The 24,525-nt window shown below is 40.3% G+C and overlaps 1 protein-coding gene across 1 annotated transcript in view; it reads right to left on the reverse strand.

Annotated features, from left to right (window-relative positions):
* Nucleotides 1–24,525, reverse strand: part of LOC134789918 (tudor domain-containing protein 7-like) — a 58,130-nt gene that overhangs the window by 8,006 nt on the left and 25,599 nt on the right. The window contains exons 14-19 of the mRNA XM_063760611.1: nt 14,700–14,786; nt 14,356–14,505; nt 13,675–13,874; nt 13,304–13,451; nt 10,950–11,170; nt 4,083–4,305 (exon numbers count right to left, since the gene is read on the reverse strand). Coding sequence (XP_063616681.1) covers nt 4,083–4,305; nt 10,950–11,170; nt 13,304–13,451; nt 13,675–13,874; nt 14,356–14,505; nt 14,700–14,786 — 1,029 coding nt within the window. The remainder of the gene's footprint in view (nt 1–4,082; nt 4,306–10,949; nt 11,171–13,303; nt 13,452–13,674; nt 13,875–14,355; nt 14,506–14,699; nt 14,787–24,525) is intronic.

Genomic DNA, 24,525 nt, shown 5'->3' on the forward strand with positions numbered 1-24,525 from the left:
GCCATTCACCAACACGACTATAGGAACAATCATCGTAGAATCAACATCCCACACGGCGGTTTTCTCATGAGCTAATTCGAGGTACTTACTGGACATATCCTTCTCGGCCTTCACGAGATTCTCATCATGGGGGATGGTGACGTCGACGAGCACGGCCCGGCGCTGCGATCGAGCTATCAGCACGATTTCAGGCTTATTGGCTACAATAGTTCTGTCAGTGATGATAGATCGATCCCAATAGAGCGTGGTACGGCCATTTTCGAGAACTGGCGCAGCTGAGAACTTCACGGTCCACAAGGCCGTATGGCCAAGGCAAGCTGCTGGTGAATAATTCTGGCTACGAGATTATGTCTGTGCAAGTACTCGCCGTTAGCAAGATGAAAACAACCGGAAATAATATGCCTGTGTTTTCTTTATTATTACTATATTATCAAAAAAAAATGAATTATAGCTCTAATCGGGATATACCTGGCATAATCAACTACCGTTTGATACATTTTTAAGCTTCGTAACAGTAAATTATGCTGAGAAGAGTTAACATGTGTACCGTGACTGGTAACTAATACACCCCGAATGTGGTATAAAATAGTCTGATAACGTAACTTACGACCCCCTAATAAACAAGATTCACTAAATTATCAATAATTTCATGGGCGTAAAGAGGCGAAAACAGGTTAAAGAGACTAACATTTTGAGTACTTTTCCAATACACATCAAAAACATTGCTTGATAAACAACAAAAATATATTATAAACATTTAAAAAAAAATCAGTTTTTCGCGTCTCCTGAAAAGTAGCATTTTGTCCTTTACGCCAATTGAACCAAAAGGTATCGTATAATCGTAATAATATATATTACTAAAATTAATAAAATCAGTCTTTGTATTGTGTATCAACAAGGTACATATTATAGTTGCACATGTAAGTGCAAATATTTTCATTGCATTCAATTCATGCTATGTTGTGGGGGCGTGGCTAACGATAATCGCAAGCCAACATTTTTTCTCATGATTATACCAACCCGGTGGAGGCCGTATCACCAAAATAATTAAAACAATTATTCTGCTCCTCAAACGAACATATATTTTTTTCAATAACTTTTTTTAATTTATGAAGTCTTGTACCTATTCAATGTACACCATCATCATTGTAATTGACGTTGCTTGCCACGCTTTATACATCACAAAATTAGCAATACATTGCATCTTAAAATAATCTTAAAAAGTGTACTAAATATCGAATATAAGTTATTTTTAAAAGTCGCTGATGTGACATTCTCATTCAAAAGGTAGGGACCACTTTGTCGTTTACCATAAAGACGAAATTTTATTGTATCTTTATACAAATAGCCTGTCAGAGAGTCCTTATGGCAAGGATAAAGTGCTACATTTTGATTGCGAACGTCACGAATGTTGGTCAGTATGAGGAGCCTACATTTTATTTTTTAATATACTCACAACATACTTACTCCCACACTATGAAAAGATTTAATTTAATTATGCCTCCGAATGAAATAAATACACTGTAATGGCTCCTCTACACGATGGGCCAACGCCGGCCACTCCAAGGGACGCATTTATGCGTTAGAGGGAGCAAGTGATATTGCTATCTCATTCTACCGCATGGTTGCGTCCCTTGGAGTGGCCGGCGTTGGCCCATCGTGTAAAGGGGCCATAATGTTCATCTAACAAGCACCTTACCCGCGTAGGTAGCCCTCCCCGCGTACGCCGTTCATGCAAAGTTTTATTTAGCCAAATAGTAAAAAACCGTTGTTGAAAATGACCCAAATTATGAATGTTGTCTTGATGTGGCATTATAATAATGTAGACGTAAACTTAATAACATGAAATTTTTTTTGTGGCAGATACATGATGTTTATAAGAAAAAAAATATTAAAAATAAAAGCGGTGGATGAATTTGACACACATTTGATGGAATAACATATTATAATATCCTGTGAAGTACAACACTTCACTTACCGACTATAATTTTATTTTAGGCATTTTAGGGTCACTATTAGGTATTTATTAAATGTCATTATACCCGTGGATAATAATGACACAAAATGCGTGTGTACGTCGGAAGCCACTTTGCTTTTACAGGGAAACAAAGAATTTCATCTCGAATATTTTTTTTACCAAATGCTGTTTAAAAAAAGAAATACCTAAATTTCTACCTAAGCAAATACCTAGGATGACACAAATTATTATTATTAGGTTTGGTATGTGGTCTGGAAACTATATGTAAAAAATAAGCAACATTAATAATCTTATAACTTCAAAAGTTATTGCTACCGGACTAATACTTCTCCGGTGTGACTTACGGCCCGCCATACTGAGGCGAACACATTAATTAAAAAAAAACAATTCAACCATTTGTGCCAAGCTAATTTTTGCACAGGTGATCATCGTCGAGCAGCCATTCATGGACATCACCATGCCATACTCTTCAGACGGTTCCAAATGGCCGCCATACCGCCCAAGGGAGTTAATTTTTTTTTTGTTAAACGATTTGTACCAGTATTGCATTTAAATTTTTGGAAAGTATTTGATAAAATGTGACCGTTATTATAATTGCCATACTTATAGTAGGGGAATAAAGTGCTGCCATACTTGAAAAACTTATTTAATCGACACGTTTCAAAAATACGACTATGTATACGTAAAATAATTTTTTACAGCATGGCATCATCATATTCTGTTTGTTTGGATACAATTGTACCTAAAAAAATATATTTCAGATTATAACTACGGGGCGGACGACTGTGAGACTTAAGCCAAGACTTAAAACAAAAAACAATTTTTTGACGATTTGTACCAGTATGGCATTTGGATTTTTGGAAATTATATGATGCAATGTGACCATTATTATATTTGCCATACTTCTAATAGGGGGAAAAAGCGGCACCATACTTGAAATAAAAAAAAAATATTGTACACATTTGCCACCTCCTACAGGTATGGCATTATGAGATTTCCATTTAAGATCACACAGAAAGTCTTGAAAAAAAATTACAAGATGGTACAAATCGTTTAGCAATAAAAAAAAAATTAACTCCTTTGCGGCGGTATGGCGGTCATTTGGAACCATCCGAAAAGTATGGCATGGTGATGTCCATGAATGGCTGCTCGACGATGATCACCTGTGCAAAAATTAGCTTGGCACAAATGATTGAATTGTTTTTTTTTAATTAATGTGTTCGCCTCAGTATGGCGGGCTGTAAGTCACACCGGAGAAGTATGGCATTACGCTACCGTCTACTTCTTTTTTATGGACTATCGAATAATACGAGGATTTTTGTGGAACAAATCGTTCGACACTCGTATTTTATCCGACACGTTCGACTAACGCCCACGCGATTGGGCCGCCGGTACCAGCGCTATGACCATCATTTTTATTTCGTTCTTTACGTACTTAGACCCCTGACGAACCGCCATACTGGTACAAATGACCCAGTAAAATGTGTCACTATCTCCCGGTCTATTATTGTATGATACTTTTGAGAAAAATATGATATGATAAAAATAGTGGTTCTGTGAGCTGTGGACCTCGCGATAAGTTTCACAAGCTTAAAAAATGACAAAATAAAAAATGCATGCTTTGTTTATTTTATTTTATTTCATACGAAGCAATAGTGTATGCGTTATGTTTTAATCAAAAAAGAAACATGGTTTATGATAATTTACTCACCTTGGAAAATTTACTGGTAGCGGCACATCACTAGGTGTGGGTGACGCAGAGGGGGAGAGGTGGGGAGTGATTATGAAAAATTACTTCATACGGTCATAATGCCAATTAAAAAAGTCTTCCATTAATTATGCCAAGTTTTTCTTATATATTTTTTCCAAAATCAATGTACATCAACCTACTAGTGATAAAATTAAAATGTATAAAATTAAGTCGCAGGGATGTCAAATATCGCGTTCTACTGGTGCCGCAAATTGACCAAGACAGCATGAGCACAGGCCCTCAATAGCCCCAAATCGTGAACATTCCAAGGCCCAGGAACCTCAGTCGGTATAGCTACGCGTGTATCGCCCGCTACATATTCGGTCCGTCGTCGAACGTTCCGCGGTCGCTCACCACAAAGTTCCACGGGTTGGCGGCCATGGCGACGTAGACGTCGAAGCACTCGCCGGGCGCGGGCAGCGGCGTCGCGGGCAGCGCGCCGCTGCGCTCCCGCTCCGCGCCCCCCCGCCCGCCCTCGCCCGTCGACGAGCTCCGGAAAATGCGCTCCTTCTTCCGGTGCAGCGCCTCCACGTGGTTCTGCACTCCTTTTTCTTCTTTATCGTCTTGTAGCCTTTCACTGAAATTATTATGCTCCATAACTAATAGATCATTTTCTCTTACACCATAAAAAAATGCTTAAGTAAATATCCCAATACTAATATCCAGTTTACAAACATCTTATATAACAAGTGAACGTTCCAAGAACATATTTACAGTTTTAAGCCACATTTTTGTCAACCTCGAGTTCTGATGATGGGATCCATGAGGAATCGAGGGAACTCCTCTAATCTAAAAGGCATGCGTATAGAGATTTTTGTATTTTCATCATCAGAAAATCAAGCATTTTCATTAAAAACTGTCGTATTTGATGAAGTGGAACTGCTGATGATGATGAGAACAGAACTCTTCAACGACGCATAGTACAAGTTTGGCGATTTCGACTTGGACAGGGACTGGGCCTGGGACCCGGACTAGACTCAAATCCGGAGTCCGGCCTGGACCTGGATTCGGGATCTTATCTGAACCTGAACCCGGACCTGGTCCTGGACTTGGACCAGGACCTAGACCTGGACCTGGTCCTGGTCCTGGTTCTGGACCCGGACCCGGACTCGGACTCGGACCTTGACCCGGTTCGGTTGAGAAGTAGGTTTTTTCTATTAAAGATTATATCGGTCATAATATTACAATCGAATAACGTGGAATCGGGGAGCCAAATTGATGTTTCCGTTTACACCACCTGATTTGATCAGACAATTTAATCAGTTTGGCGAAAGGACTTCAGGAAGTACCGTAAGAGTTTTTATGATCATCAGTAAGTGAGTAAGTGACGAAATCGGGGTTTTTTAGATATGAATCAGTGTTGGGCATTCAAGAATAAAATCATTATTTGAATAAGAATTTGCAGGAATAAAATTATCTCGATTTTATTCCCGTCAAAAATATTCAAATAATTTTGGCCGGGAATAATTCGTATGAGAAAAAATTGAATGAGAATAACATATTCTTAATCAAATAAATATAATCATGATTTTTATTCGAAATAATATTCCACGAATAAAAATGTGGTCTGGGTACCGTATCGGTACTAATTACGTATAGTTAGGTAGATGTAATAGTAGTTAGTCTCTTGTCTAATTTATAGCCATTTTATGGAATAAAATCTTACAAGTCGATTGTCGCACAGTTTCAGTAACCGTATTATTTTTAATTTACTAACCAAATCATTAGGTTCAATTTAGCTGGTCTAGGGGCCTAGCTAAGATGCCAATCGCTTGCGCTCCGACAACGAAGCGCTTTCTGTCTCTATCACTCTTACATATTAGTGCGATCTATCGTGACAACAAAACACTATCTCTGGCTCTCTAGAGCCAGAGATAGCGTTTTGTTGTCGTAGCGCAAACCATTGGCATGTTGGCTACGCACTCCCGGTGCCTACCCAAGATGCCAATTTTTGTTTTTAATTTGATAACCAAATCATTAGGTAAATTTAGCTGTTCTGGGGGCCTAGCCAACATGCCAATCGCTTGCGCTGCAACAACGAAGCGCTTTCTGTCTCTATCACTCTTACATATTAATGCGAGAGAGACAGAGATAGCGTTTTGTTGTCGTAGCGCAAACGATTGGCATGTTGGCTACGAACCCAAGATGCCTAGCCAAGATGACAATTCATGTTCTTAATTTAAAAACCAAATCATTAGGTCAATTTAGCAGTTCTGGGGGCCTAGCCAACATGCCAATCGCTTGCGCTCCAATAACGAAGCGCTTTCTGTCTCTATCACTCCTACATATAGTGCGATAGAGAGACAGAGATAGCGTTTCGTTGTCGTAGCGCAAACGTTTGGCATGTTGGCTACGCTCCCAAGGTGCCTAGCCAAGATGCCAATTTTTGTTCTTATTTTATTAACCAAATCATTATGTAAATTTAGCTGCTCTGGGGGCCTAGCCAACATGCCCATCGCTTGCGCTCCAACAACGAAGCGCTTTCTATCTCTATCACTCTTACATATTAGTCCGATAGAGAGACAAGAGATAGCGTTTCGTTGTCGTAGCGCAAACGTTTGGCATGTTGGCTACGCTCCCGAGGTGCCTAGCCAAGGTGGCTATTTGTGTTTTTATTTTAATAACCATAATCATTAGGTAAATTTAGCTGTTCTGGGGGCCTAGCCAACTAGCCAATCGCTTGCGCTCCAACAACGAAGCGCTTTCTGTCTCTATCACTCTTACATATTAGTGCGATACAGAGGCAGAGATAGCGTTTCGTTGTCGTAGCGCAAACGATTGGCATGTTGGCTAGGCCCCCAGAACTGCTAAATTGTACCCAAAGATTTTGTTATTAAATTAAAAACAAAAATGTTCATCTTGGCTAGGCACCTTGGGTGCGTAGCCAACATGGCAATCGTTTGTGCTACGACAACGAAACGCTGTCTGTCTCTATATCGCACTAATTTGTAAGAGTGATAGAAAGAGACTATACGCAACTCTACGGAGCGTTAACGTTTGGCATATTGGCTAAGCACCCTGATCGGATGATAGAACTAGATAGTGTATAGCGGAACTCTTCAATGTGTACTGTACCTAAACTAAAGTAACAAATATCAATTCAATCCGACTTTTAAATATAAGGGTGAAAATCAACTTACAAAATATAATCGATTGTACTACAAAAATTAACTTAATTCTAAATAACATTTTAATTGAATAAAACCTTATTTAGAATGGTCCCACTTCTAGAATAATTATTCTGTTTTTTATTCCGCATTTAAAATAAAAGTCACATGATTTATTCACCTTAATTTTATTCTAAAATAACTAGTGCAAGAATTATTTTAATTCAAATCGATTTGAATAAGAATAACATTTCTGTTTTTATTCTTATTCAAGTTAAATTTTGCCCAACTCTGATATGAATAAAATCTAAAGTATAAGAGCTATGCAATTGAAAATTTGTATGCTTAATAAGTCCACTATTGACATCAGCCACAGGCGCAGCAGCAGATATGTCAGTGTCAAAAGTGACGTTTTGGTGTGAACACACGTCACTTTTGACACTGACATATCTACGAGGGTAGTCCCAGAAGTGACCGACCTGACAAAGAAAACAAAAGAAAATCTAAACTTTTTTTTATTATTTTTCTACATAATCTCCTTTTAGTTCCATGCACTTAGCCCAGCGATGTTCGAGAGCTTCAACACCTTGTTTGTAGTGAGATTTGTCGAGGTCTTCAAAATACCCATCAACCGCAGCCTCCACTTCATCATTGCTGGCAAATCTTTTACCACCAAGCCATTTTTTTAAATTAGGAAACAAAAAATAATCGGAAGGGGCCAAATCAGGCGAATAGGGTGCATGAGGAAGTAATTCGAACTTTAACTCGCGGATTTTGGTCATGGCCTTGGCACACGTGTGTACTGGTGCATTGTCTTGGTGAAACAAAATTTTTTTTTTCGCCAGATGTGGTCGTTTTTGACAGATTTTTTCACTCAATTGATGCAAAAGGTTGGCATAATACTCGCCATTGATAGTCTTTCCTTTCTGAAGATAATCTATGAAGATTATCCCACGGCAATCCCAAAAAACGGAGGCCATGACCTTTCCTGCTGATGGAACTGTTTTAGCCTTCTTTGGGGCCGGTTCTCCTCTTCGAGTCCATTGCTTCGACTGTTCTTTCGTCTCTGGTGTGAAATAATGCACCCACGTTTCATCCATAGTAATATAACGCCGCAAAAACTCCGCTTTATTGTTGTGAAATTTAGCCAAACACTCGGTCGAAATATCTTCGCGATGTATTTTTTGTTCGTCTGTGAGCAATCGCGGCACCCACCTTGCGCACATCTTTTTCATATCCAAATTTTCAGTTAAGATGCGATGTACAGCACTTTTTGAAATACCTGCCATGTCTGCTAGCTCGCGTACTTTCAATCGACGGTCATCTAATACCATTTTCTGGATTTTTTTTACAGTTTCTGGCGTAGTCACTTCATTTGATCGACCACATCGATGTTCATCTTCACAACTAGAGCGACCTCGTTTAAACTCTGCCACCCAATATTTTACTGTTGTAAACGATGGAGCAGACTCCCCCAAAGTAGAATCTAGCTCCGTTTTAATACTAGTTGGACTAAAACCTTTCAAATGAAAGTATTGTATCACATAACGATGGCCAATTTTCTCCATGTCGGAAAATTTGTTCACAGCGTTCACTATTGATGGCTACTAAACAAAAGACAAACGACGCTATGTGTTCGAATTTCAAATTTAAACTTTATAAAGAGGTATTCTGTTTTAAAAAAGTATTTACTCAAAATAAAAACCTCTTTAAGTGTGTCAGGTCGGTCACTTCTGGGACCACCCTCGTAATCCATATCGTATCTAGACGTAATGTTTGACGTATCTTAAAGTGCGAATTGGGCCGATAGTCCGCAGGATTGCAGTTGAAGTGGCAATAGGCAGCCACATAGCCTGGAAAGTCGATAGCCGTTGGGGCAAAAAAGTCCACGGCCGCCGCGGATGGATGAGGGCAAACTAGATAGACGGATGAACTACGCGTCACTGGGAGTCGGTTGCTGCAGTGTGCCAGAGATCGCTCCCGGAGGCGATCTGTGGATGAAGCCTATGTTCAGCAGTGGACGTCCGTGGTTGATATGTTGGTAGGTAGGTATGCCGTCTAGCCTATGGTACTCTTTGCGAGGAAATTGGCGCGGCGAAGCAGCTCGGATTACGAAGGTAGTAGTAGTAGTAGTAGTAGTAGTAGTAATCACTTTATTGTACACAACACAGGTTTACATAATATTTACAGAAATAAAGGTACAAAGGCGAACTTATCCCTGTAAGGGATCTCTTCCAGCTAACCTTCGAGTAGATGAGGGGAGAATTCAAATTAGATAGACAAACTTACGGAATGCACAGTAACATTTAACGAACGAATGTAACGAAGGTTTGCATCGCTCGAGGAAAACATAATATGCATAAATTCACTGCCTCCATCGAGTTGCTTTGCGCGGCTCATAGCTTCACTTTGTGAAGACCCTAATAATTCCCATTTTAAAACCTCTTCAGCCAGCAACTTGCACTTCAAACCAGCTTGTTAATAAATGTTGGTACGCCATTGTAAGCGTACGTTCAGTTTACTTTGTTCAGCCGACTTTGTTCGACTTTGTTAGAGTTTGTCGAAGCTTGGACATTGTCAACGATTCAATGGTGGATCTTTGTTTGCTGAGTTAACAATGCTTTAGTCTCGTGGTGTGAAGAATTAAATGCAAGGGGCTTTTAATGCGCCACCTACGTATGAATAAAAGTCTTTTGAGAGGCAAACGACCAGACGAATCACCTGATGGTAAGCAATTAAGTTCACCCATGGACACCGGGAACACAAGTGCGTTGCCGGCATTTAAGATAGGAGTTCGTTTTTTTCTTAAGATACAGAAGCAGGAAATTAATGAAAAAGAGTGAAGAAAATTAAATGAATGAAGGAGTGGAAAAAGGTGTAAGATGATCTAGAGAAAGGACTTGCGAAACTGACTTATAATTAGTTTTTACCAATTTTTGTTAAATTGGTTATAATGCATATATTTATTAGGCAAGTAGGTACATAAATGTACTACTGTAACGTGGAATAAACTATGTAGAAGATACTTAACACGTTTGGGAGGAAACATTACTGACAAAGGCTTTTCAAGCGGATCAGGAATGCATCAAACATCATCAAAAGAATCCGTTTCGAAGGACCAATAATCGGACTAGATGGCGCAACCGTCGACGTGAGCATGGCTCCCGATGCAAAAAAAACATCAAAATGATTGAATCCAAAAATAATGATGTGCCCCATAACCATGACACCCTGTATTAATAACAAACAGTAGAGAGAAAACGCCATGTTTAATACACACCCCTGGTCGGCCCAGAACCGTTCTGTGGAATCACAAAACGGGATGCATATTCTCTGCTCAGCAAGTTAGAAAAAACGAGAGCAATCGAGTGGTGGAAGTTCGTTAAAGGACAAGAACACTCGAAAGCTCTAATCAAAAGGTTCAACAGCAGAACTGCTAAGGAGCTTTTAGGACTCAAAAGGCACAAAACCTGCGCGGTGACCAGAATACTGACTGGACACTGTAAGTTGAACAAACATATGTTTCAAATTGGCAAGAAACAAGATGCGACATGCAGGTTCTGTCAGGAGTCAGAGGAGACTGCAATGCACATTCTCTGCTCTTGTGGACTACTAATGTCAAAAAGAAGTACCTACCTAGGGCGACACGTAGTGCAACCCTATGAGGTACAGAACATTACGGCCCAAAGAATCTGGAACTTTCTGGATGCAACGGGCATTAGTAATGAACTTTTAAGGGCTGTCACAATAGATCAATGCTGGTCGATGCGACACTCAAAGGCCCACAACACCACAATAATAATAATAATTGACATCATATCCCGAGAATTTTGCTTATCTGGTATAATCCAAACCCAAGTTATGAGGGTTCAAAAAACGACAAAGCGCTTCGAGAAAAGATAGGTAGTGCCCTATGTGCTTCGCTTTGCTCGTCTTGGCCGTGGCCTCATATGTTTTTTGTTGATAATCGAGACTTTTGTGATAATTGATTATATCCGATGTCATGTTGACCGGGCCGCGTTTGTGACGGACGTTACGTAAATATTAAAATGACGTTCACCCTACAAAGAAGTAATAAAGAAATAGGTAGATTTTTACAGGTAGGTGTACTCACGGCTGCAGGTACTCGTACTCCATGAGGATGGCGTTGTTGACGGAGGCGAGGATGTTCTGCGGGCCGGTGCGCACGAAGAGCTCGACGTGCGGCGGCGCGGCGGGCGCGGCGGGCGCCGGCAGCGCGCGGCACAGCACGCGCGCGCCCAGCAGCAGCTCGCGCAGCCGCGCCACCATGCCGTGCGCCGCGCGCTCCGCCGGCCCCAGCCGCACCTGCTTGGCCTGGGAACAGACACCGCCATGATACGCTAAATAAACGTGTCTTCAACCCCCAGTCCCCCATCTCCACCGTTTTAAATAAATTCAAAAGCTGAATCAACAAAGAAAATCCATATAATAATCGATCCCGCTTACAACATTTCACGGAAATCGGTTGAGAAATGCGACCTGTAGAGAAGACCCGACGTACGAAAACATTTTTTCTCGAGCTGGAATGGACACACTTGGCGCTCGATCGGTCAATTATATACCTAGACACGCTGCAACGTGTCAAGCCAAGTTCAAAAGAAGAGAACAGGCAGCACAACGGCCGTGTGTTATATTCATGAATCTAGTATTAAAACTGGATCTGGCATGAGGGTGGGGAGAAGTGACCGAACAGGATAGTCTTATGTATCTTTCAGTAGGAGTAGCAGCGAAAGAGCTATTATTGTTTGTTCTTGTCACAGTCTCACATTTTATTTGTTCCCTACCGTTTTTTTAGTATGGATTATGGTGGGCAACAAATGAATTCGACCAATCACAGTGTCGCATTTGCGTATGTTTTGTCCCTCACGGAGGCACGCGTATACCACTTCTTTACGATCCTACCTTATATTACACGAACCATTAGGAGCCACTTTTAACCGCTACGTAACTCAAAAGCTATTAAACATGAAATTCGGTCCATTTATTAAGAGTATTAAGACTCTTAAGCAGGCCTTTGGAACTCTCCGAGCGAGCTCCGATTTATGCCTATTGCCTACGAATCTCGTCCCGCCGTGCACAGTACCGATTTCGAACTTTTGAACTGTATAAAATCTCGAATAAACTCACTGTTAGAAAACTACACATCCTAAATTCTATCTTAAAATTACATAAATCACTTTAGTACATTGTGCAACATGGGGCGTAAGTTGAATATTGCAAACGAGAGTAAGTTAAATCGCGACGGCTTGCCGGAGCGATTTATAGACTCGAGTTTGCAATATTATTATGCCCCGAGTTACACTCAATGTTTTTCATCACACTTGCGATACAAAAATTAAGTATAAAGACAAAAAACTGTTAATTATGGCACTAGAAACTTCATAACTCCCTAGGGAGAACGCTTTTTCTATAACTCCCGCTAAACCTGAGTGCAATTCCACGTTTACTGAGCGAGTGTGATGAAAACATACAAACCACAACTTTCATTCCGTCGGCAAAAGCATAATGCTGTCCCCGCACCATATGTAAGATCTTTGTTTGCCAAAAGACAAAACATGGCACAATCTGCTCACTTGTATAATGCTATTAACAATAAACTATTAATTTATCACTTGCCGCTATCTAAATGTATAATAACTGTAAAAAGATGGTTAGAATCCCTTAATTATACTGAAACTGAATCCATACTAATATTATAAAGGCGAAAGTGTGTCTGTCTGTCTGCCTGTTACCTCTTTATATTTAAGCCGCTGAACCGATTTAGCTGGAATTTGGTATAGAGATAGTTTGAGTCCCGGGGAAGGACATAGGATAGTTTTTACGTCGGAAATCATCCCTGAAGAGTGCAAAGGGGGGTGGAATTGAAAGAGTTAATGAATTGCCTAATAACTGAAGTAAGCAATGCGCGAATTAAACGATTGCTATTAGCATTATCCACGCGCTATACCTACTTTAGCTGCTGTCACTAATTCCACGCAAACTGAGTCGCGGGCAAAAGCTAGTTACTTATAAACAGAAGTACACACACAAATACACACGCACACACAGAGACACGCAAACACGCACGCACGCACGCACGCACACGCGCGCGCGCACACACACACACACACACGCACACACACACACACACACACACACACACACACACACACGCACACACACACACACGCACACATTGTCTCTTTCTTATACGAAAGTAGATAGCTCGTAATGTCTGTAGACAGGTAGAAATACAGCGCACACTGTTGTCTTCCCTGCGCCTTTCTTGAAGTTTAGCCAAGGGTACAGCTTACAATTAGTAGGTACAATACAAGAAAGAGATGCCAAACAGCGTCGCTTGATACACATATTTTAAGTTAGTGCAGACTGTACGGTTAGAACATTTTGAGATGGGCTTTAGCAGGCGGGTGTTTTTCAAACCGACAATCGCGCTACACTCTACCATACCTGATGCGGGTACGAGTCCAACGCCTGGCTGAAGGCGGCGAGCGGCACGAGCGAGGACAGCGGCGCGCGCAGCACCTGCCCGCTGTCCACCAGCTGCGTGCGCACCGTGCCCTCGCCGTCGAGCCCGCTGATGATCGTGCAACGGACCCTAGAAACAAACCATTGTTTAGAAACCTCAGGGTTATCCAAACACTGGCAACAGATAGCGGTATTTTTTTATAAAACTTGCAATTAGTCTAAACGAAGCCTGGACGGCAGGGACAGCGACGGTACGATCAGGCCACCACTTTGCGCCACATAAACCTCGAACCGCGGCGTTTCGCTCCCGAGCATAGCTGGACGTCGGTCGGTGTCATCGCCAGTGGACTCACCAGTCGCCCGACAGCGTGCGCACGATGTAGAGCGTGTGTGGCGCGGTGGGCGGGGCCTGCGGCGCGGCGGGCAGCTGGCGGCGGTAGGGCCCGGCCGTGAGCAGCGCCAGCGCGTCGCGCACCAGCGCCGCCGCGCCCGCGCGCGACACCCACACGCGCCCCTCCTCCGTCACGCACCCCACCTCCACCTCGCACGGTTTCTGCACAATCCGACACTAGATATTTAACAAACAGTTATCATTTACGATTGACCTGCTTTCAAATAGTGTCTTTTTACATTCCAACAAAACTGTCAAAAAAATGCCCTCTCCGATAAATGCACAGTGCGACATAGACGAGACTAACGCGCCTTGCCGCTAATTTGTGTTAGACTCACGCCCAGTCTTTAAAACGAATACGATCCGTTCGTAAAATGTTAAAATCATGTAAAACAAGTGTGTGAAAGTGAACCTGAGTGTGATGTGAAGTGTGTGAGTTGTGGGACCTCCGTCATATCGTGTGGTGAGAATGCAGAAGTCGGACACGTATTCTCCGTTAAAGTTAAGGTCGCGGTGCGTGTACATGTAAGCGGATCATTAGATCACCTCGCTATCGTTTGTACACCCAGCCCCAAAATTCTATAGCCACTTTATGAATGAATTCGTTCATAATGTGCCTATACAATTTTACAGCTTGCTGTACCTGAGTGACGGTGAAAGCGCCGGCGATGCAGAAGTCGTGCACGATCTCCTTATTGAGGTTGAGGTCGCGCTGGGTGGACGTGTCGTAGAGCACCACGGCCACGGTGTGGTCGTCGGGGTCGTGTCGCGGTCCGGGCATTGCTACCAGCACCTGATACAAATCATGTATGCTTCAAGTTCTACATTTATTTATTTTATTTGAAAAATGTTTACATGACCTTACAGACAGATCCAATGCGCCATGAAACTTAACATTAACATATACCAAACAGGTATATATAACTATTACAAATAACAATCAGGTACAAACCAACAATTACAAATAACACAATTGTCCACAATTACCTCCCCGGGCAGCCGGCGCTGCACCAGCTCCGCGCCCGCCGCGCTGGCCGCCAGCTCCTCCGCGCCCTCCAGCCGACACAGGATAGCCTATATGATCAATGAGGTTAAATACTCACATTTGCATTTAGGGCGATTTGGGTAATAAGTTCCATTTGACAAGACTATTTATTAGAGATGCCCCGAATAGTGGTTTTGGCCGAATACCGAATATTCGGCCCCTCTCTCGGCCGAAGCGCCGAATATTCGGCATAACATATAATTATGTACATTTTGAGTCATATTTATTATCAAAACTGCTCGCCAACAAAGCACAATGTTTGCTAACATTTAATTTTTGTTGCTTAGAAATAGTGAATGTAGTCAGAGTCAACAAAATCGAACCCATAATAAAGATTAAATTATTAGTAACCAACAAATGCTCAAAAAATAGTCTTCGTTATTAACATTTTTAAGAAAACATTTTAAACATTAAATTTAGTGGTTTTCGGTTATTATTATTGTGTAATTTATCTTTTTAGGTAGGTATAAGAGTAGGGAATGCAATCTCGCACCAAGATTGGCGATTCGAGATCTCGCACGAAAAATCTGAATCGAGATAGGGTGTTTCGAGATCTCGACCGTCACACTTTCGAGATCGAGATTTGACAAAGTAATTAAAAAAGTGTTATTTTGAGCAAAAATCTCTAAGAATTCCGTATATACTACTTATTTAGAGTACCTACGTCATGTTTCATTTTGAAGATCTTCAAATTAATCAACATTTAATTTAAAAAACTACTTTTATAAAATAAAAAAAAACTAATAATATGTATGTAGCTCTAATTTGCATGTAATTATGAAAAATTGGTATTAATTATATTTAAATTTACAAAATTATAAGCAGAGGCAGTAACATGCTCAGTTGATATTTTTGACAAGCACTCAGCAACTTACAAAAAATGTAGGGTAAGCGAGCAATAATCATAAATAATTGTGACTGGGTACGTTAAGTTCGTCCGATTTTTCCGCACAGAGCGCGCCACTGTGCTTTTATCGTCAGCTAAAGCCGGCCGCATACAATAGCACTGCTTGAACAACATGAACCTAAGGTCAAAAAGATTACTCAAAACAAAGTAATTCACACGGATCAATCTTTCAATCTCGTTCGAGATCTCGAAAATATTAATCAAGATCTCGACCGAGATTGCTAAAATCGAGATTTCCTGTTAACGAGATTGAATCTCGAATATTTGTGCGAGATCTCGCGAGATCTTGAAATTGCGAGATCGAGATTGCATTCCCTATATAAGAGATATTCGGTATTCGGCCGAATAGTAAACAACATTCGGCCGAATACCGAATATTCTGTAAATTGGCCCAATTGGCATCTCTACTATTTATCATTCCCGATGCCTGTTAAATGTTTAGTATTTATAGATTATTAAGGAGTATTGTTGTAACAGTGTTTATAGATATCACAGTCAGCAGCAGAAGTTGCTAAGCGGGCGAGGTGTTCAAAATTACCTTTGACACGCTCTTATTCTCTTAAGGCGACGGTAGCGGTGGGTAAAATTTCAGTTTCTGTCAATTTACCGTGAGTGTCAGGATGGCGGGTGTACATCAATAAATGGAGCTGCGGTATACGTCAGGAGTTAGTGCTAGCAATGTGCCAAATGTGCGCCAAAATTGGAGCAATGTGCTCTTTAAACTCCAGAGATATTTAAGAAATAGATGACGCCCGCCATCCTGACGTCAGGTTGGCGGGCGCATTTCCAGTTCCAGCTAATGGCTGCCTACTCAAGGGTGAAAGTACTGCCTAAGGCTAGTGCTCGCAATGTGCTTCCACATGTATGAAGCACAATAAAATTCAGAGAGCGGTTAACGAGTAATATGGAATTGAATAAAAATATTTATAGACGCCTGCTTATTTTAAATAGCGATATCACATCTGCATTGCAGGCAGTTCAGGCGCACACAAAACATGCAGGCGCTTTACACAAAAAGTGATTAATAACATGATACTGGATACTACACGCGTCTTAAGCCGAATTATTTATTTTATTTTATTAATAGAGTCATGTTACTTATTGAACTTGCGAGAAACACGCAAAAAACTCGTTTAGGTACCGTAAAATCGACCAACTATGTATTACACACATTAAGTGTTACTATTGCTTGAAGCTAGAACATTTTCTAAAAAAAATGTGTCTACGTTAACCCATTCAAGGCCAGCGACTCTGCGTATGTGGGTCATGCTCAAACAGTCCCACAGGGCCAGTAACTCCCATGGGTCGTTCTACCGTTTCGTGCCGATTTGCCACTTTTTTGGGGATTTTTTTTATTTTGAAGTTACAGTGTAGATTTTGATATTGTGAATGTGTATACGTCTTGTGTATATTATTTTAAGAAAGGCACCTATATACTAGTTATACTTTTGGAAAACAAATAAGGAATGTAATGAAGGCACAGATGGAAATGAAAAACCAAAGGATGGTAATGAAACACGAATAGAAGGAAATGAAATTAGATCAAATGTGACGTCCCACGGTCAAAGGTACCTTATGGCGGGTATGGAGTTATGCATACCCCAGTAATCTACAATAAATAAGCTATCGATAACATAAAAGATCAACCTTCTAGGTTGCGTAGTTACAGAGATATGATTTTTTGAAAATAATGTTGTGAAATGAGCAACTTTACGATAGAGAAGTTTTAAGTTTAGCCGCCTAAAAAACTATGTTCCTGAAGTAAGTTACATAGTTGACTACAAATAATAATACCTTATATATCTGAGATTAAAAAAATATTGCGACTTGTTCTGTAATGCAAATAGAAACTTTTGATATCGACTGATTTATGTGTATACTAACCAATCTCTTGAAAATAAAGTTTTATTTCATTTTCACGAGTGATTGCAATGAGCTCTCAAGATTTAAATTCTATCTATTAGAAAACGACACTGACAGACAGTTTAAGCAAAAAACAATACCGATTTAGAGGTGAAAATGTATTTTCTGACTTTTTCATATAAAATCACAAAATTGAATATTTTTACTTTTAATGTGACACACAATCAATTTTTCTGAGCACATATGAAAGAAATTCTGTCATTCAAATGAAATAAATCCTAAAACCCCAACTAAATACTATATTTAACCCCTTATGCCACTTTAAACTTACATAACTATTGGGTTTAGAGTGGAATTCTACCAGGATTGAATAGAGTAAAACATTATTTGTGCAGACAGAAAAACGATATATATATTCATTTGTTCAAGTAAACTGACAAAATAGAAAACCACAGACAAAACAAAATAGTCGCCAGCTCATGGCGTAAGGTTTACAACCTGATAGGTTTATATGTTCTAACACCTGCCCTTAAACCGAACAGTTTAAACCGAGATTAAAAACACAATTAAAATGTTTGTCCTTGGTTAGAGGCTTTGTCAAAACATCCGCAGGCATTTGATCAGTAGACAAGTATTCTAAGTTAATAATTTTGTCACTTACGACTTGCCGCACATAATGATGTCGAATGTCTATATGTTTACTTCTACTATGGTTGATTTGACTGTTGCAAATCTTCTGCGCCGACTGACTATCGTTGTATAGAGTAATGGGTAAGTATTTACCTAGGCATTCATGTAAAAAGGTCCTTATGAATGCAGCTTCCTTCGCTCCTTCACATAACCCCATGTACTCAGATTCGGTTGAAGACAAGGCAATGGTTCTTTGCTTACGACTCTCCCATGACACTGCTGAGCCGCTAATCTTGTACACATACCCTGTATACGAACGTCGGTCTAGCGGGTTGGATGCCCAATCAGCATCTACATATCCTGTAACAGATAATATTGATTTCTCATATTGTAAGGAATAATCCATTGTTCCTTTTAAATATCGAAGAACACGCTTCGCCGCTTTCCAGTGCGTTTCAGAATAACAGTTGTTGAACTGGCTTAATAGGCTTGCTGCATGGGCAATATCTGGTCTTGTGCACACCGCTAAATACATAATACATCCAATCAGGCTTCTGAACTTTGAGTCAGGATCAGTCTGTTCTCCCTTTTCAAATTTCAAGCCGGTCTCTAAAGGTGTGCTCACAGGTTTGCAGTCCGCCATATTAAATTGTTCTAATACTTTCTGTATGTAATTTTTCTGATCAAGAGTAATTTTATTTTTATCTTGAGTCAATCTCATGCCCAGTACATGCGTAGCACGACCAAGATCCTTCATCTCAAATATTCTCATCAGTTCTTCCTTCAGCTTTTTCTTCTCTGGTGTATCTTTACTGAAAATCAGAATGTCATCAACATATAGTGCTAATATAATGAGGTTACCACTATCATTCGATTTTATGTAAACACAGGGCTCGCTGAGTGATTTTCTGAACTTGAGAACCTTCAGGGCATTATCAATTTTGTCGTACCAGGCCTTTGATGCCTGTTTCAGTCCATAGACTGCTTTGTTAAGCTTGAATACGTAGTTTTCTTTACCTTTTACTTTGTACCCATCTGGCTGTTCCATATACACAGTCTCCTTTAAATCACCATTAAGAAAGGCTGTCTTCACATCCATGTGATCAACTTTCATGTCTAAGTTGACTGCCAGGGCAAGTAAAGTACGTATGGTTGAGTATCTTACCACAGGAGAGTAGGTCTCATTGTAGTCTACGCCATATTCCTGGGTAAATCCTTTAGCTACAAGTCTAGCTTTGTAACGAAGTAGCTGACCTTCCAATCCAAGTTTCTTTTTGAAAATCCATTTGCATTTTACAGCTTTCTTTCCAACAGGCAATGTTGTCAATGTCCAGGCTCTGTTCTTTTCAAATGACTTGTACTCATCCGCAATTGCTTCCTTCCAATGTTCTTTTTCAGGTCCTGACAGCGCTTCATGAATTGTCTTTGGTTCAGCACCTTGACAAGCAGCTGTCATTGCAATCGCAGCATTAGCGGAGTCTGTCATTTCCTCATACTCACTGGAGCCTTGATCCGTAGTCATATCAGGATTCCAAGTGACATCGTTAGGATCATCCACAAAACTGGAACTAGAAGTGCTCGATTCATTTTCAGATACTTCAGGTACTTCCTCAATAAGATCAGCTGGCAAAGGATCTGCAGGTAAAGGTTCTGCATTTCTAGTAGTATTATCCATGCCATCACTAAGTAAATGTAACTGACCATCAGTAGTAGGATTTTGCTGATTCAGTTTTATATCTTTAAACATTTTCTCTTCAAAGAACTGTACATCTCGAGACTTAATACATTTAGACGGGTTTTGAGGGTCAATCAGTCTATATCCTTTTGATCCATCGCAATATCCCACAAATACATACATTTTGCTTTTTGCATCTAATTTCTTACGTTTTTCACTAGGGATCATTGCATAGGCAACACAGCCAAATACTCTCAAATTGGATAAATTAACTTTATTACCTGACCATAGCTCTTCAGGTGTGGTCCCTCTTACCGCCTTACTTGGTGACTTATTCTTAATGTATATTGCTGTATTCAACGCCTCGGCCCAGAACCTCGGGTCCATTCCAGCATCCTGCAGCATGCAGCGTCCTGCCTGCATAATTGTGCGGTTGGCGCGTTCCGCGACTCCATTCTGGGCTGCAGAATATGGTATGGTTGTCTGGTGCTGGATGCCGTGCTCTCTCAGAAACATCTGGAACTGTTTATTCACATATTCAGTGCCGTTATCTGAACGAATTGCTTTTATCTTTAAGTCAGTTTGATTCTCAACAAAACTCTTAAAGGTTTTAAATACAGACAATACTTCATCTTTACTTTTAATAAAATATCCAAAAGTCATTCTAGAATAATCATCAATGAAAGTCAAGAGATATCTACTGCCACTGAATGAGGAAACTGGCATAGGTCCCATTAAGTCAGTATGAATCAGACCAAGTTTCTCAGTAGCTCTGGTATAAGACCTTTTAGGGAATGGTAATCGACTTTGTTTCCCTTCAAGACATGCTACACACGGAGTATGTTTATCATTAGTGTAATCAATTCCACTAGCCATACCTTGTTTCAGTAAATCCATACTCCTTCTGTTCAGATGTGAAAGTCTGCGATGCCACAACTCCTGGGATGGCTTCGTTTCACACAGATTAGCAGCTTCCGGAACCCTTGAAAGAACCTCAGGCACTCGCTCACCCAAAACCTCAGAGTGACATGCCGCAGCTAGCTCGCATCCATGTGACGGTTGACTCACCATGTCCAGTTCATAGACGCCGTTCACCTTCGTGGCACTGGCAATTACGTCTTTGCCACAGTAAATATAGCACTTTTGCTTCTTAAAAAGCACCTCAAGTCCTTTGTCTACCATCTTGCCAACGGAAATAAGATTTGTTGACAATCCCGGCACGTAAACAACGTCGCTTAGTTTCGTTGTTTCACTGTGTCCTTTTAACAACAATTCCACGGTTCCATATCCCTCACTATGTAACTTTTCTTTATTCGCCACTGTTACTGAACGCGGAGTTTCCAAAACATAATTTTGCAATAACGTTTTATCGTTTGACATGTGACTTGTAGAGCCACTGTCAACGTAGAACGAGTTTGACTTGACGTCAACTGTCAAAGCGGTTAGCAACGTTCCGTTCCATGCTTTTTCACTCTTCTCACTGCGTTCCTTACTTTTATTGGCTTTGTTCGGACAGTTTTTCGCATAATGATTTGGTTTCTTACATATGAAGCACTTAACCTTCGATGGATGTTTGTTGACACTTTTTGTACTAGAACCCCGGTTTGTAAACATAGAACTTTCTTCGGTCTTATCGTCTCTTCGTAAATTTTCTTGTAGTAATTTACTTCTAACTGTTTCACTGCACAATGTAACGTTCGAGTTTTCCAATGCCATTATAAGTGGATCATAGTCTGGTGGTAGACCACTTAACATAATGACTGACAGGAAATCGTCATCTAATGGAGAATTTATGTCTCGTAGTTGTTGATCTATATCCATGATCTTCAAGAGATACGCCTCCATATCTTTACATTGCTCTAGTTTCAATCCAAATAAAGTACGTAGCAGGCCTAGTTTTCTACATAGCCCTTTGTCTTCGTAGGCCTTTTTTAAATTGTTCCAAGCTTCGTATCCAGTCTTTGCGTTACGTACATGTGAAAACGATGACGGTTGCACCATCAGGCATATTTTTGCAAGCGTTCTCTGTTGTCGACGCTCATCGCTGATCTTGGGAACGCCGGGAGACGCTTCCTCTGTGCAATCCCATAGATTCTCGTGAATCAAATACATACGCATCGAAAACTTCCAGTTTCCATAGTTGGCTATGCCACTGAGCTTTTCGAAATTGACTGCGATCCCGGAACTCGACCCGGAAGACGAGGTCGTCGTCGACAAATTTTCATTCGACATTTTCGAATTAATTTTGTACTTTTTGCCGAAAACTATTTACGTACTAATTATTCGCGTATCCTGGGCCCAAACCTATTGGGTTTAGAGTGGAATTCTACCAGGATTGAATAGAGTAAAACATTATTTGTGCAGACAGAAAAACGATATATATATTCATTTGTTCAAGTAAACTGACAAAATAGAAAACCACAGACAAAACAAAATAGTCGCCAGCTCATGGCGTAAGGTTTACAACCTGATAGGTTTATATGTTCTAACAATAACAATAACAGTATTTGCTCCATACATTTACGAAAAGGTACCTTATGGAAATAAATCTAATAATACATCACTATAAAATATCAATCATATTACAGTTTATCTTTTATGAATAGAAAATATTAATTTACATTAAACTGCCCCAAATTTAATTAGTTCTTCGTCATAATAATCTTAAAAAAGACCAATAATTTGTATGTAATGAAAAGGTACCTTGTGGTCAAGTTACATGATGAGGCATGATGATGATGGAACAGTTAGGATAAACTAATAATATTTTGGTAATGGTATAAATCGTCTATTTCTTATCAATAATATATTTCGGTTGCTATTGAAGATGAGCGGCATTGAGGTTCAATGACCTCAGATATTCCATAAGGTAATGCGTCGGGTATTGGCATTTTTCAGCAAACCAATGGCTGATTTACTGCATGCGACCAAACCAAATGAAGATCATTCTAGTTAAGAAAGACTTGACGAGAGTAACTTTGGTATAATAGCAGTCTACTTGGATTTGTGATGTCGGTCAATGTACGGTTATAATATTTGCGAGGCGCCCCAACCAGAACTGAAATTATCAAATTAGTTTTGCAGAATGCTAATACAGTTCTCTACCAAACTTCTTTTCCCGTATTGACTAGTTTTTTTGGGAATTTTCAATCTTTTTTCCATGAGGTACCTTTTCTACTAAACTCTGAGACGACATTACTAGGCTTATAACTAACTTATAACAAAAATAAAAACAGGTAAACAAACGTTACGCATTAAGATTTCAGATCACACAATAAAAAAAAATTTAGCATTTTTTCACCTCTTTACAAAACATTTAATATCTCCGAAACTAGAAACCCTCATAAGGTACCTTTTCCCGTTGAACGTCACAAATTATATAAATTAACTTTATTGGTCAAAATCAAAGTGATAATATTTTAAACGATGGAACCATAAATATCTTGGCTTTTAAAAAGTATATCTACCCTGTTGACCTGTTTAATATAATAATCTACTTTTTAAAAATACTTTTTACGATGTTTCAGTATTCGTCTTCGGTCTCATTATTTGTCAGAACTAGAAACATATGTATAATAATGAGATTTGTAATCTACAAAACTGCTTACATAAATGAAATTAAAAAAGTAATTGTTATAAAAAACAATCGTTATTTATGATAAAATATATTATCCGGGAAAGAACTGAGGCAAAAATTTAAACTATCCAGTATCGATGTAGGTAATGTGACTTAGCCGTCTTTGTAAAGGGCAGATGCTGTTTGTTTAAATAATGAAGTGGGCCAGAATATTACATTTCGGACACGACCATGATAAGCCGTTTCAAAGGGAATGGCGGGCCGAGGTAAAGCTGCAGGGCAGCAGAGCTTGGAGATGAACAAATAGTGGTGTATTAAAAAGCAACCTAGCGGACCGCAAACACGATATTCATCTCTAAAGCCGTTGGAGGTCGAAGAGCGTACTCTACGAAACACCAAAACCCTGTGCAAGAGCCCAAAGGCCGAGTACGCCCCAATAATCAAAATACTTATTATAAATCACAAACTCCATAGGGTTGTAGACTCAACAAGTCACACTTTCGAGGAAAAATGCAAAGGTCAAGCCGCAGGAGGGTCCGAGATCACATTGGTTAAATTTCAAGCTCTCTTGTCTCGCAGTTAGGCCTTCTATGGAAGCGCAACGTGATCAGACGGACTGGGCCTTCAGCGTTTATGCGGACCCCGGCCTTTGGCCTCACTTAGCCAAGTTCTGCTCTCTTGCAGATTGATATTTGGCCTTGTACAGAAATGTGCCCCTGTCTGAAGCTCCCCCGGGCCTTCGGCCTTGCTTTTTAATACATTCGGCTATTCATAATCATAATCATATTTATTTGCAGAAAAAGGGTTATTGGTTCTTGTTTGAGGTCAGCTCCATTGAAGCTCAGTCTTTGACCTCGCACGATTGCGCCCGCTGCCAATAGTTAAAATAAATTTTAACACCTTTTGCGGAGCCCGGCTTTTGGCATCGCTTGCAATTGGGCATTGGAACAATTTAAGGTCTACTCTCCTGCGAAAGCTCGGTTTCAGCCTCGCAGGAAAGCGCGCCACAATCGGACGCTCCGAGCTGCCTGCTCTTTCTTTGCGGATCTCGCAGAAAGGGGTGGGAATGGGACGCTCCTCTCCAGTTCTAGATGGTGTTGGACCATTGTTTGAGTG

The sequence above is a fragment of the Cydia splendana genome, chromosome 4 (assembly GCF_910591565.1).
Source record: "Cydia splendana chromosome 4, ilCydSple1.2, whole genome shotgun sequence".
Taxonomy (NCBI): domain Eukaryota; kingdom Metazoa; phylum Arthropoda; class Insecta; order Lepidoptera; family Tortricidae; genus Cydia; species Cydia splendana.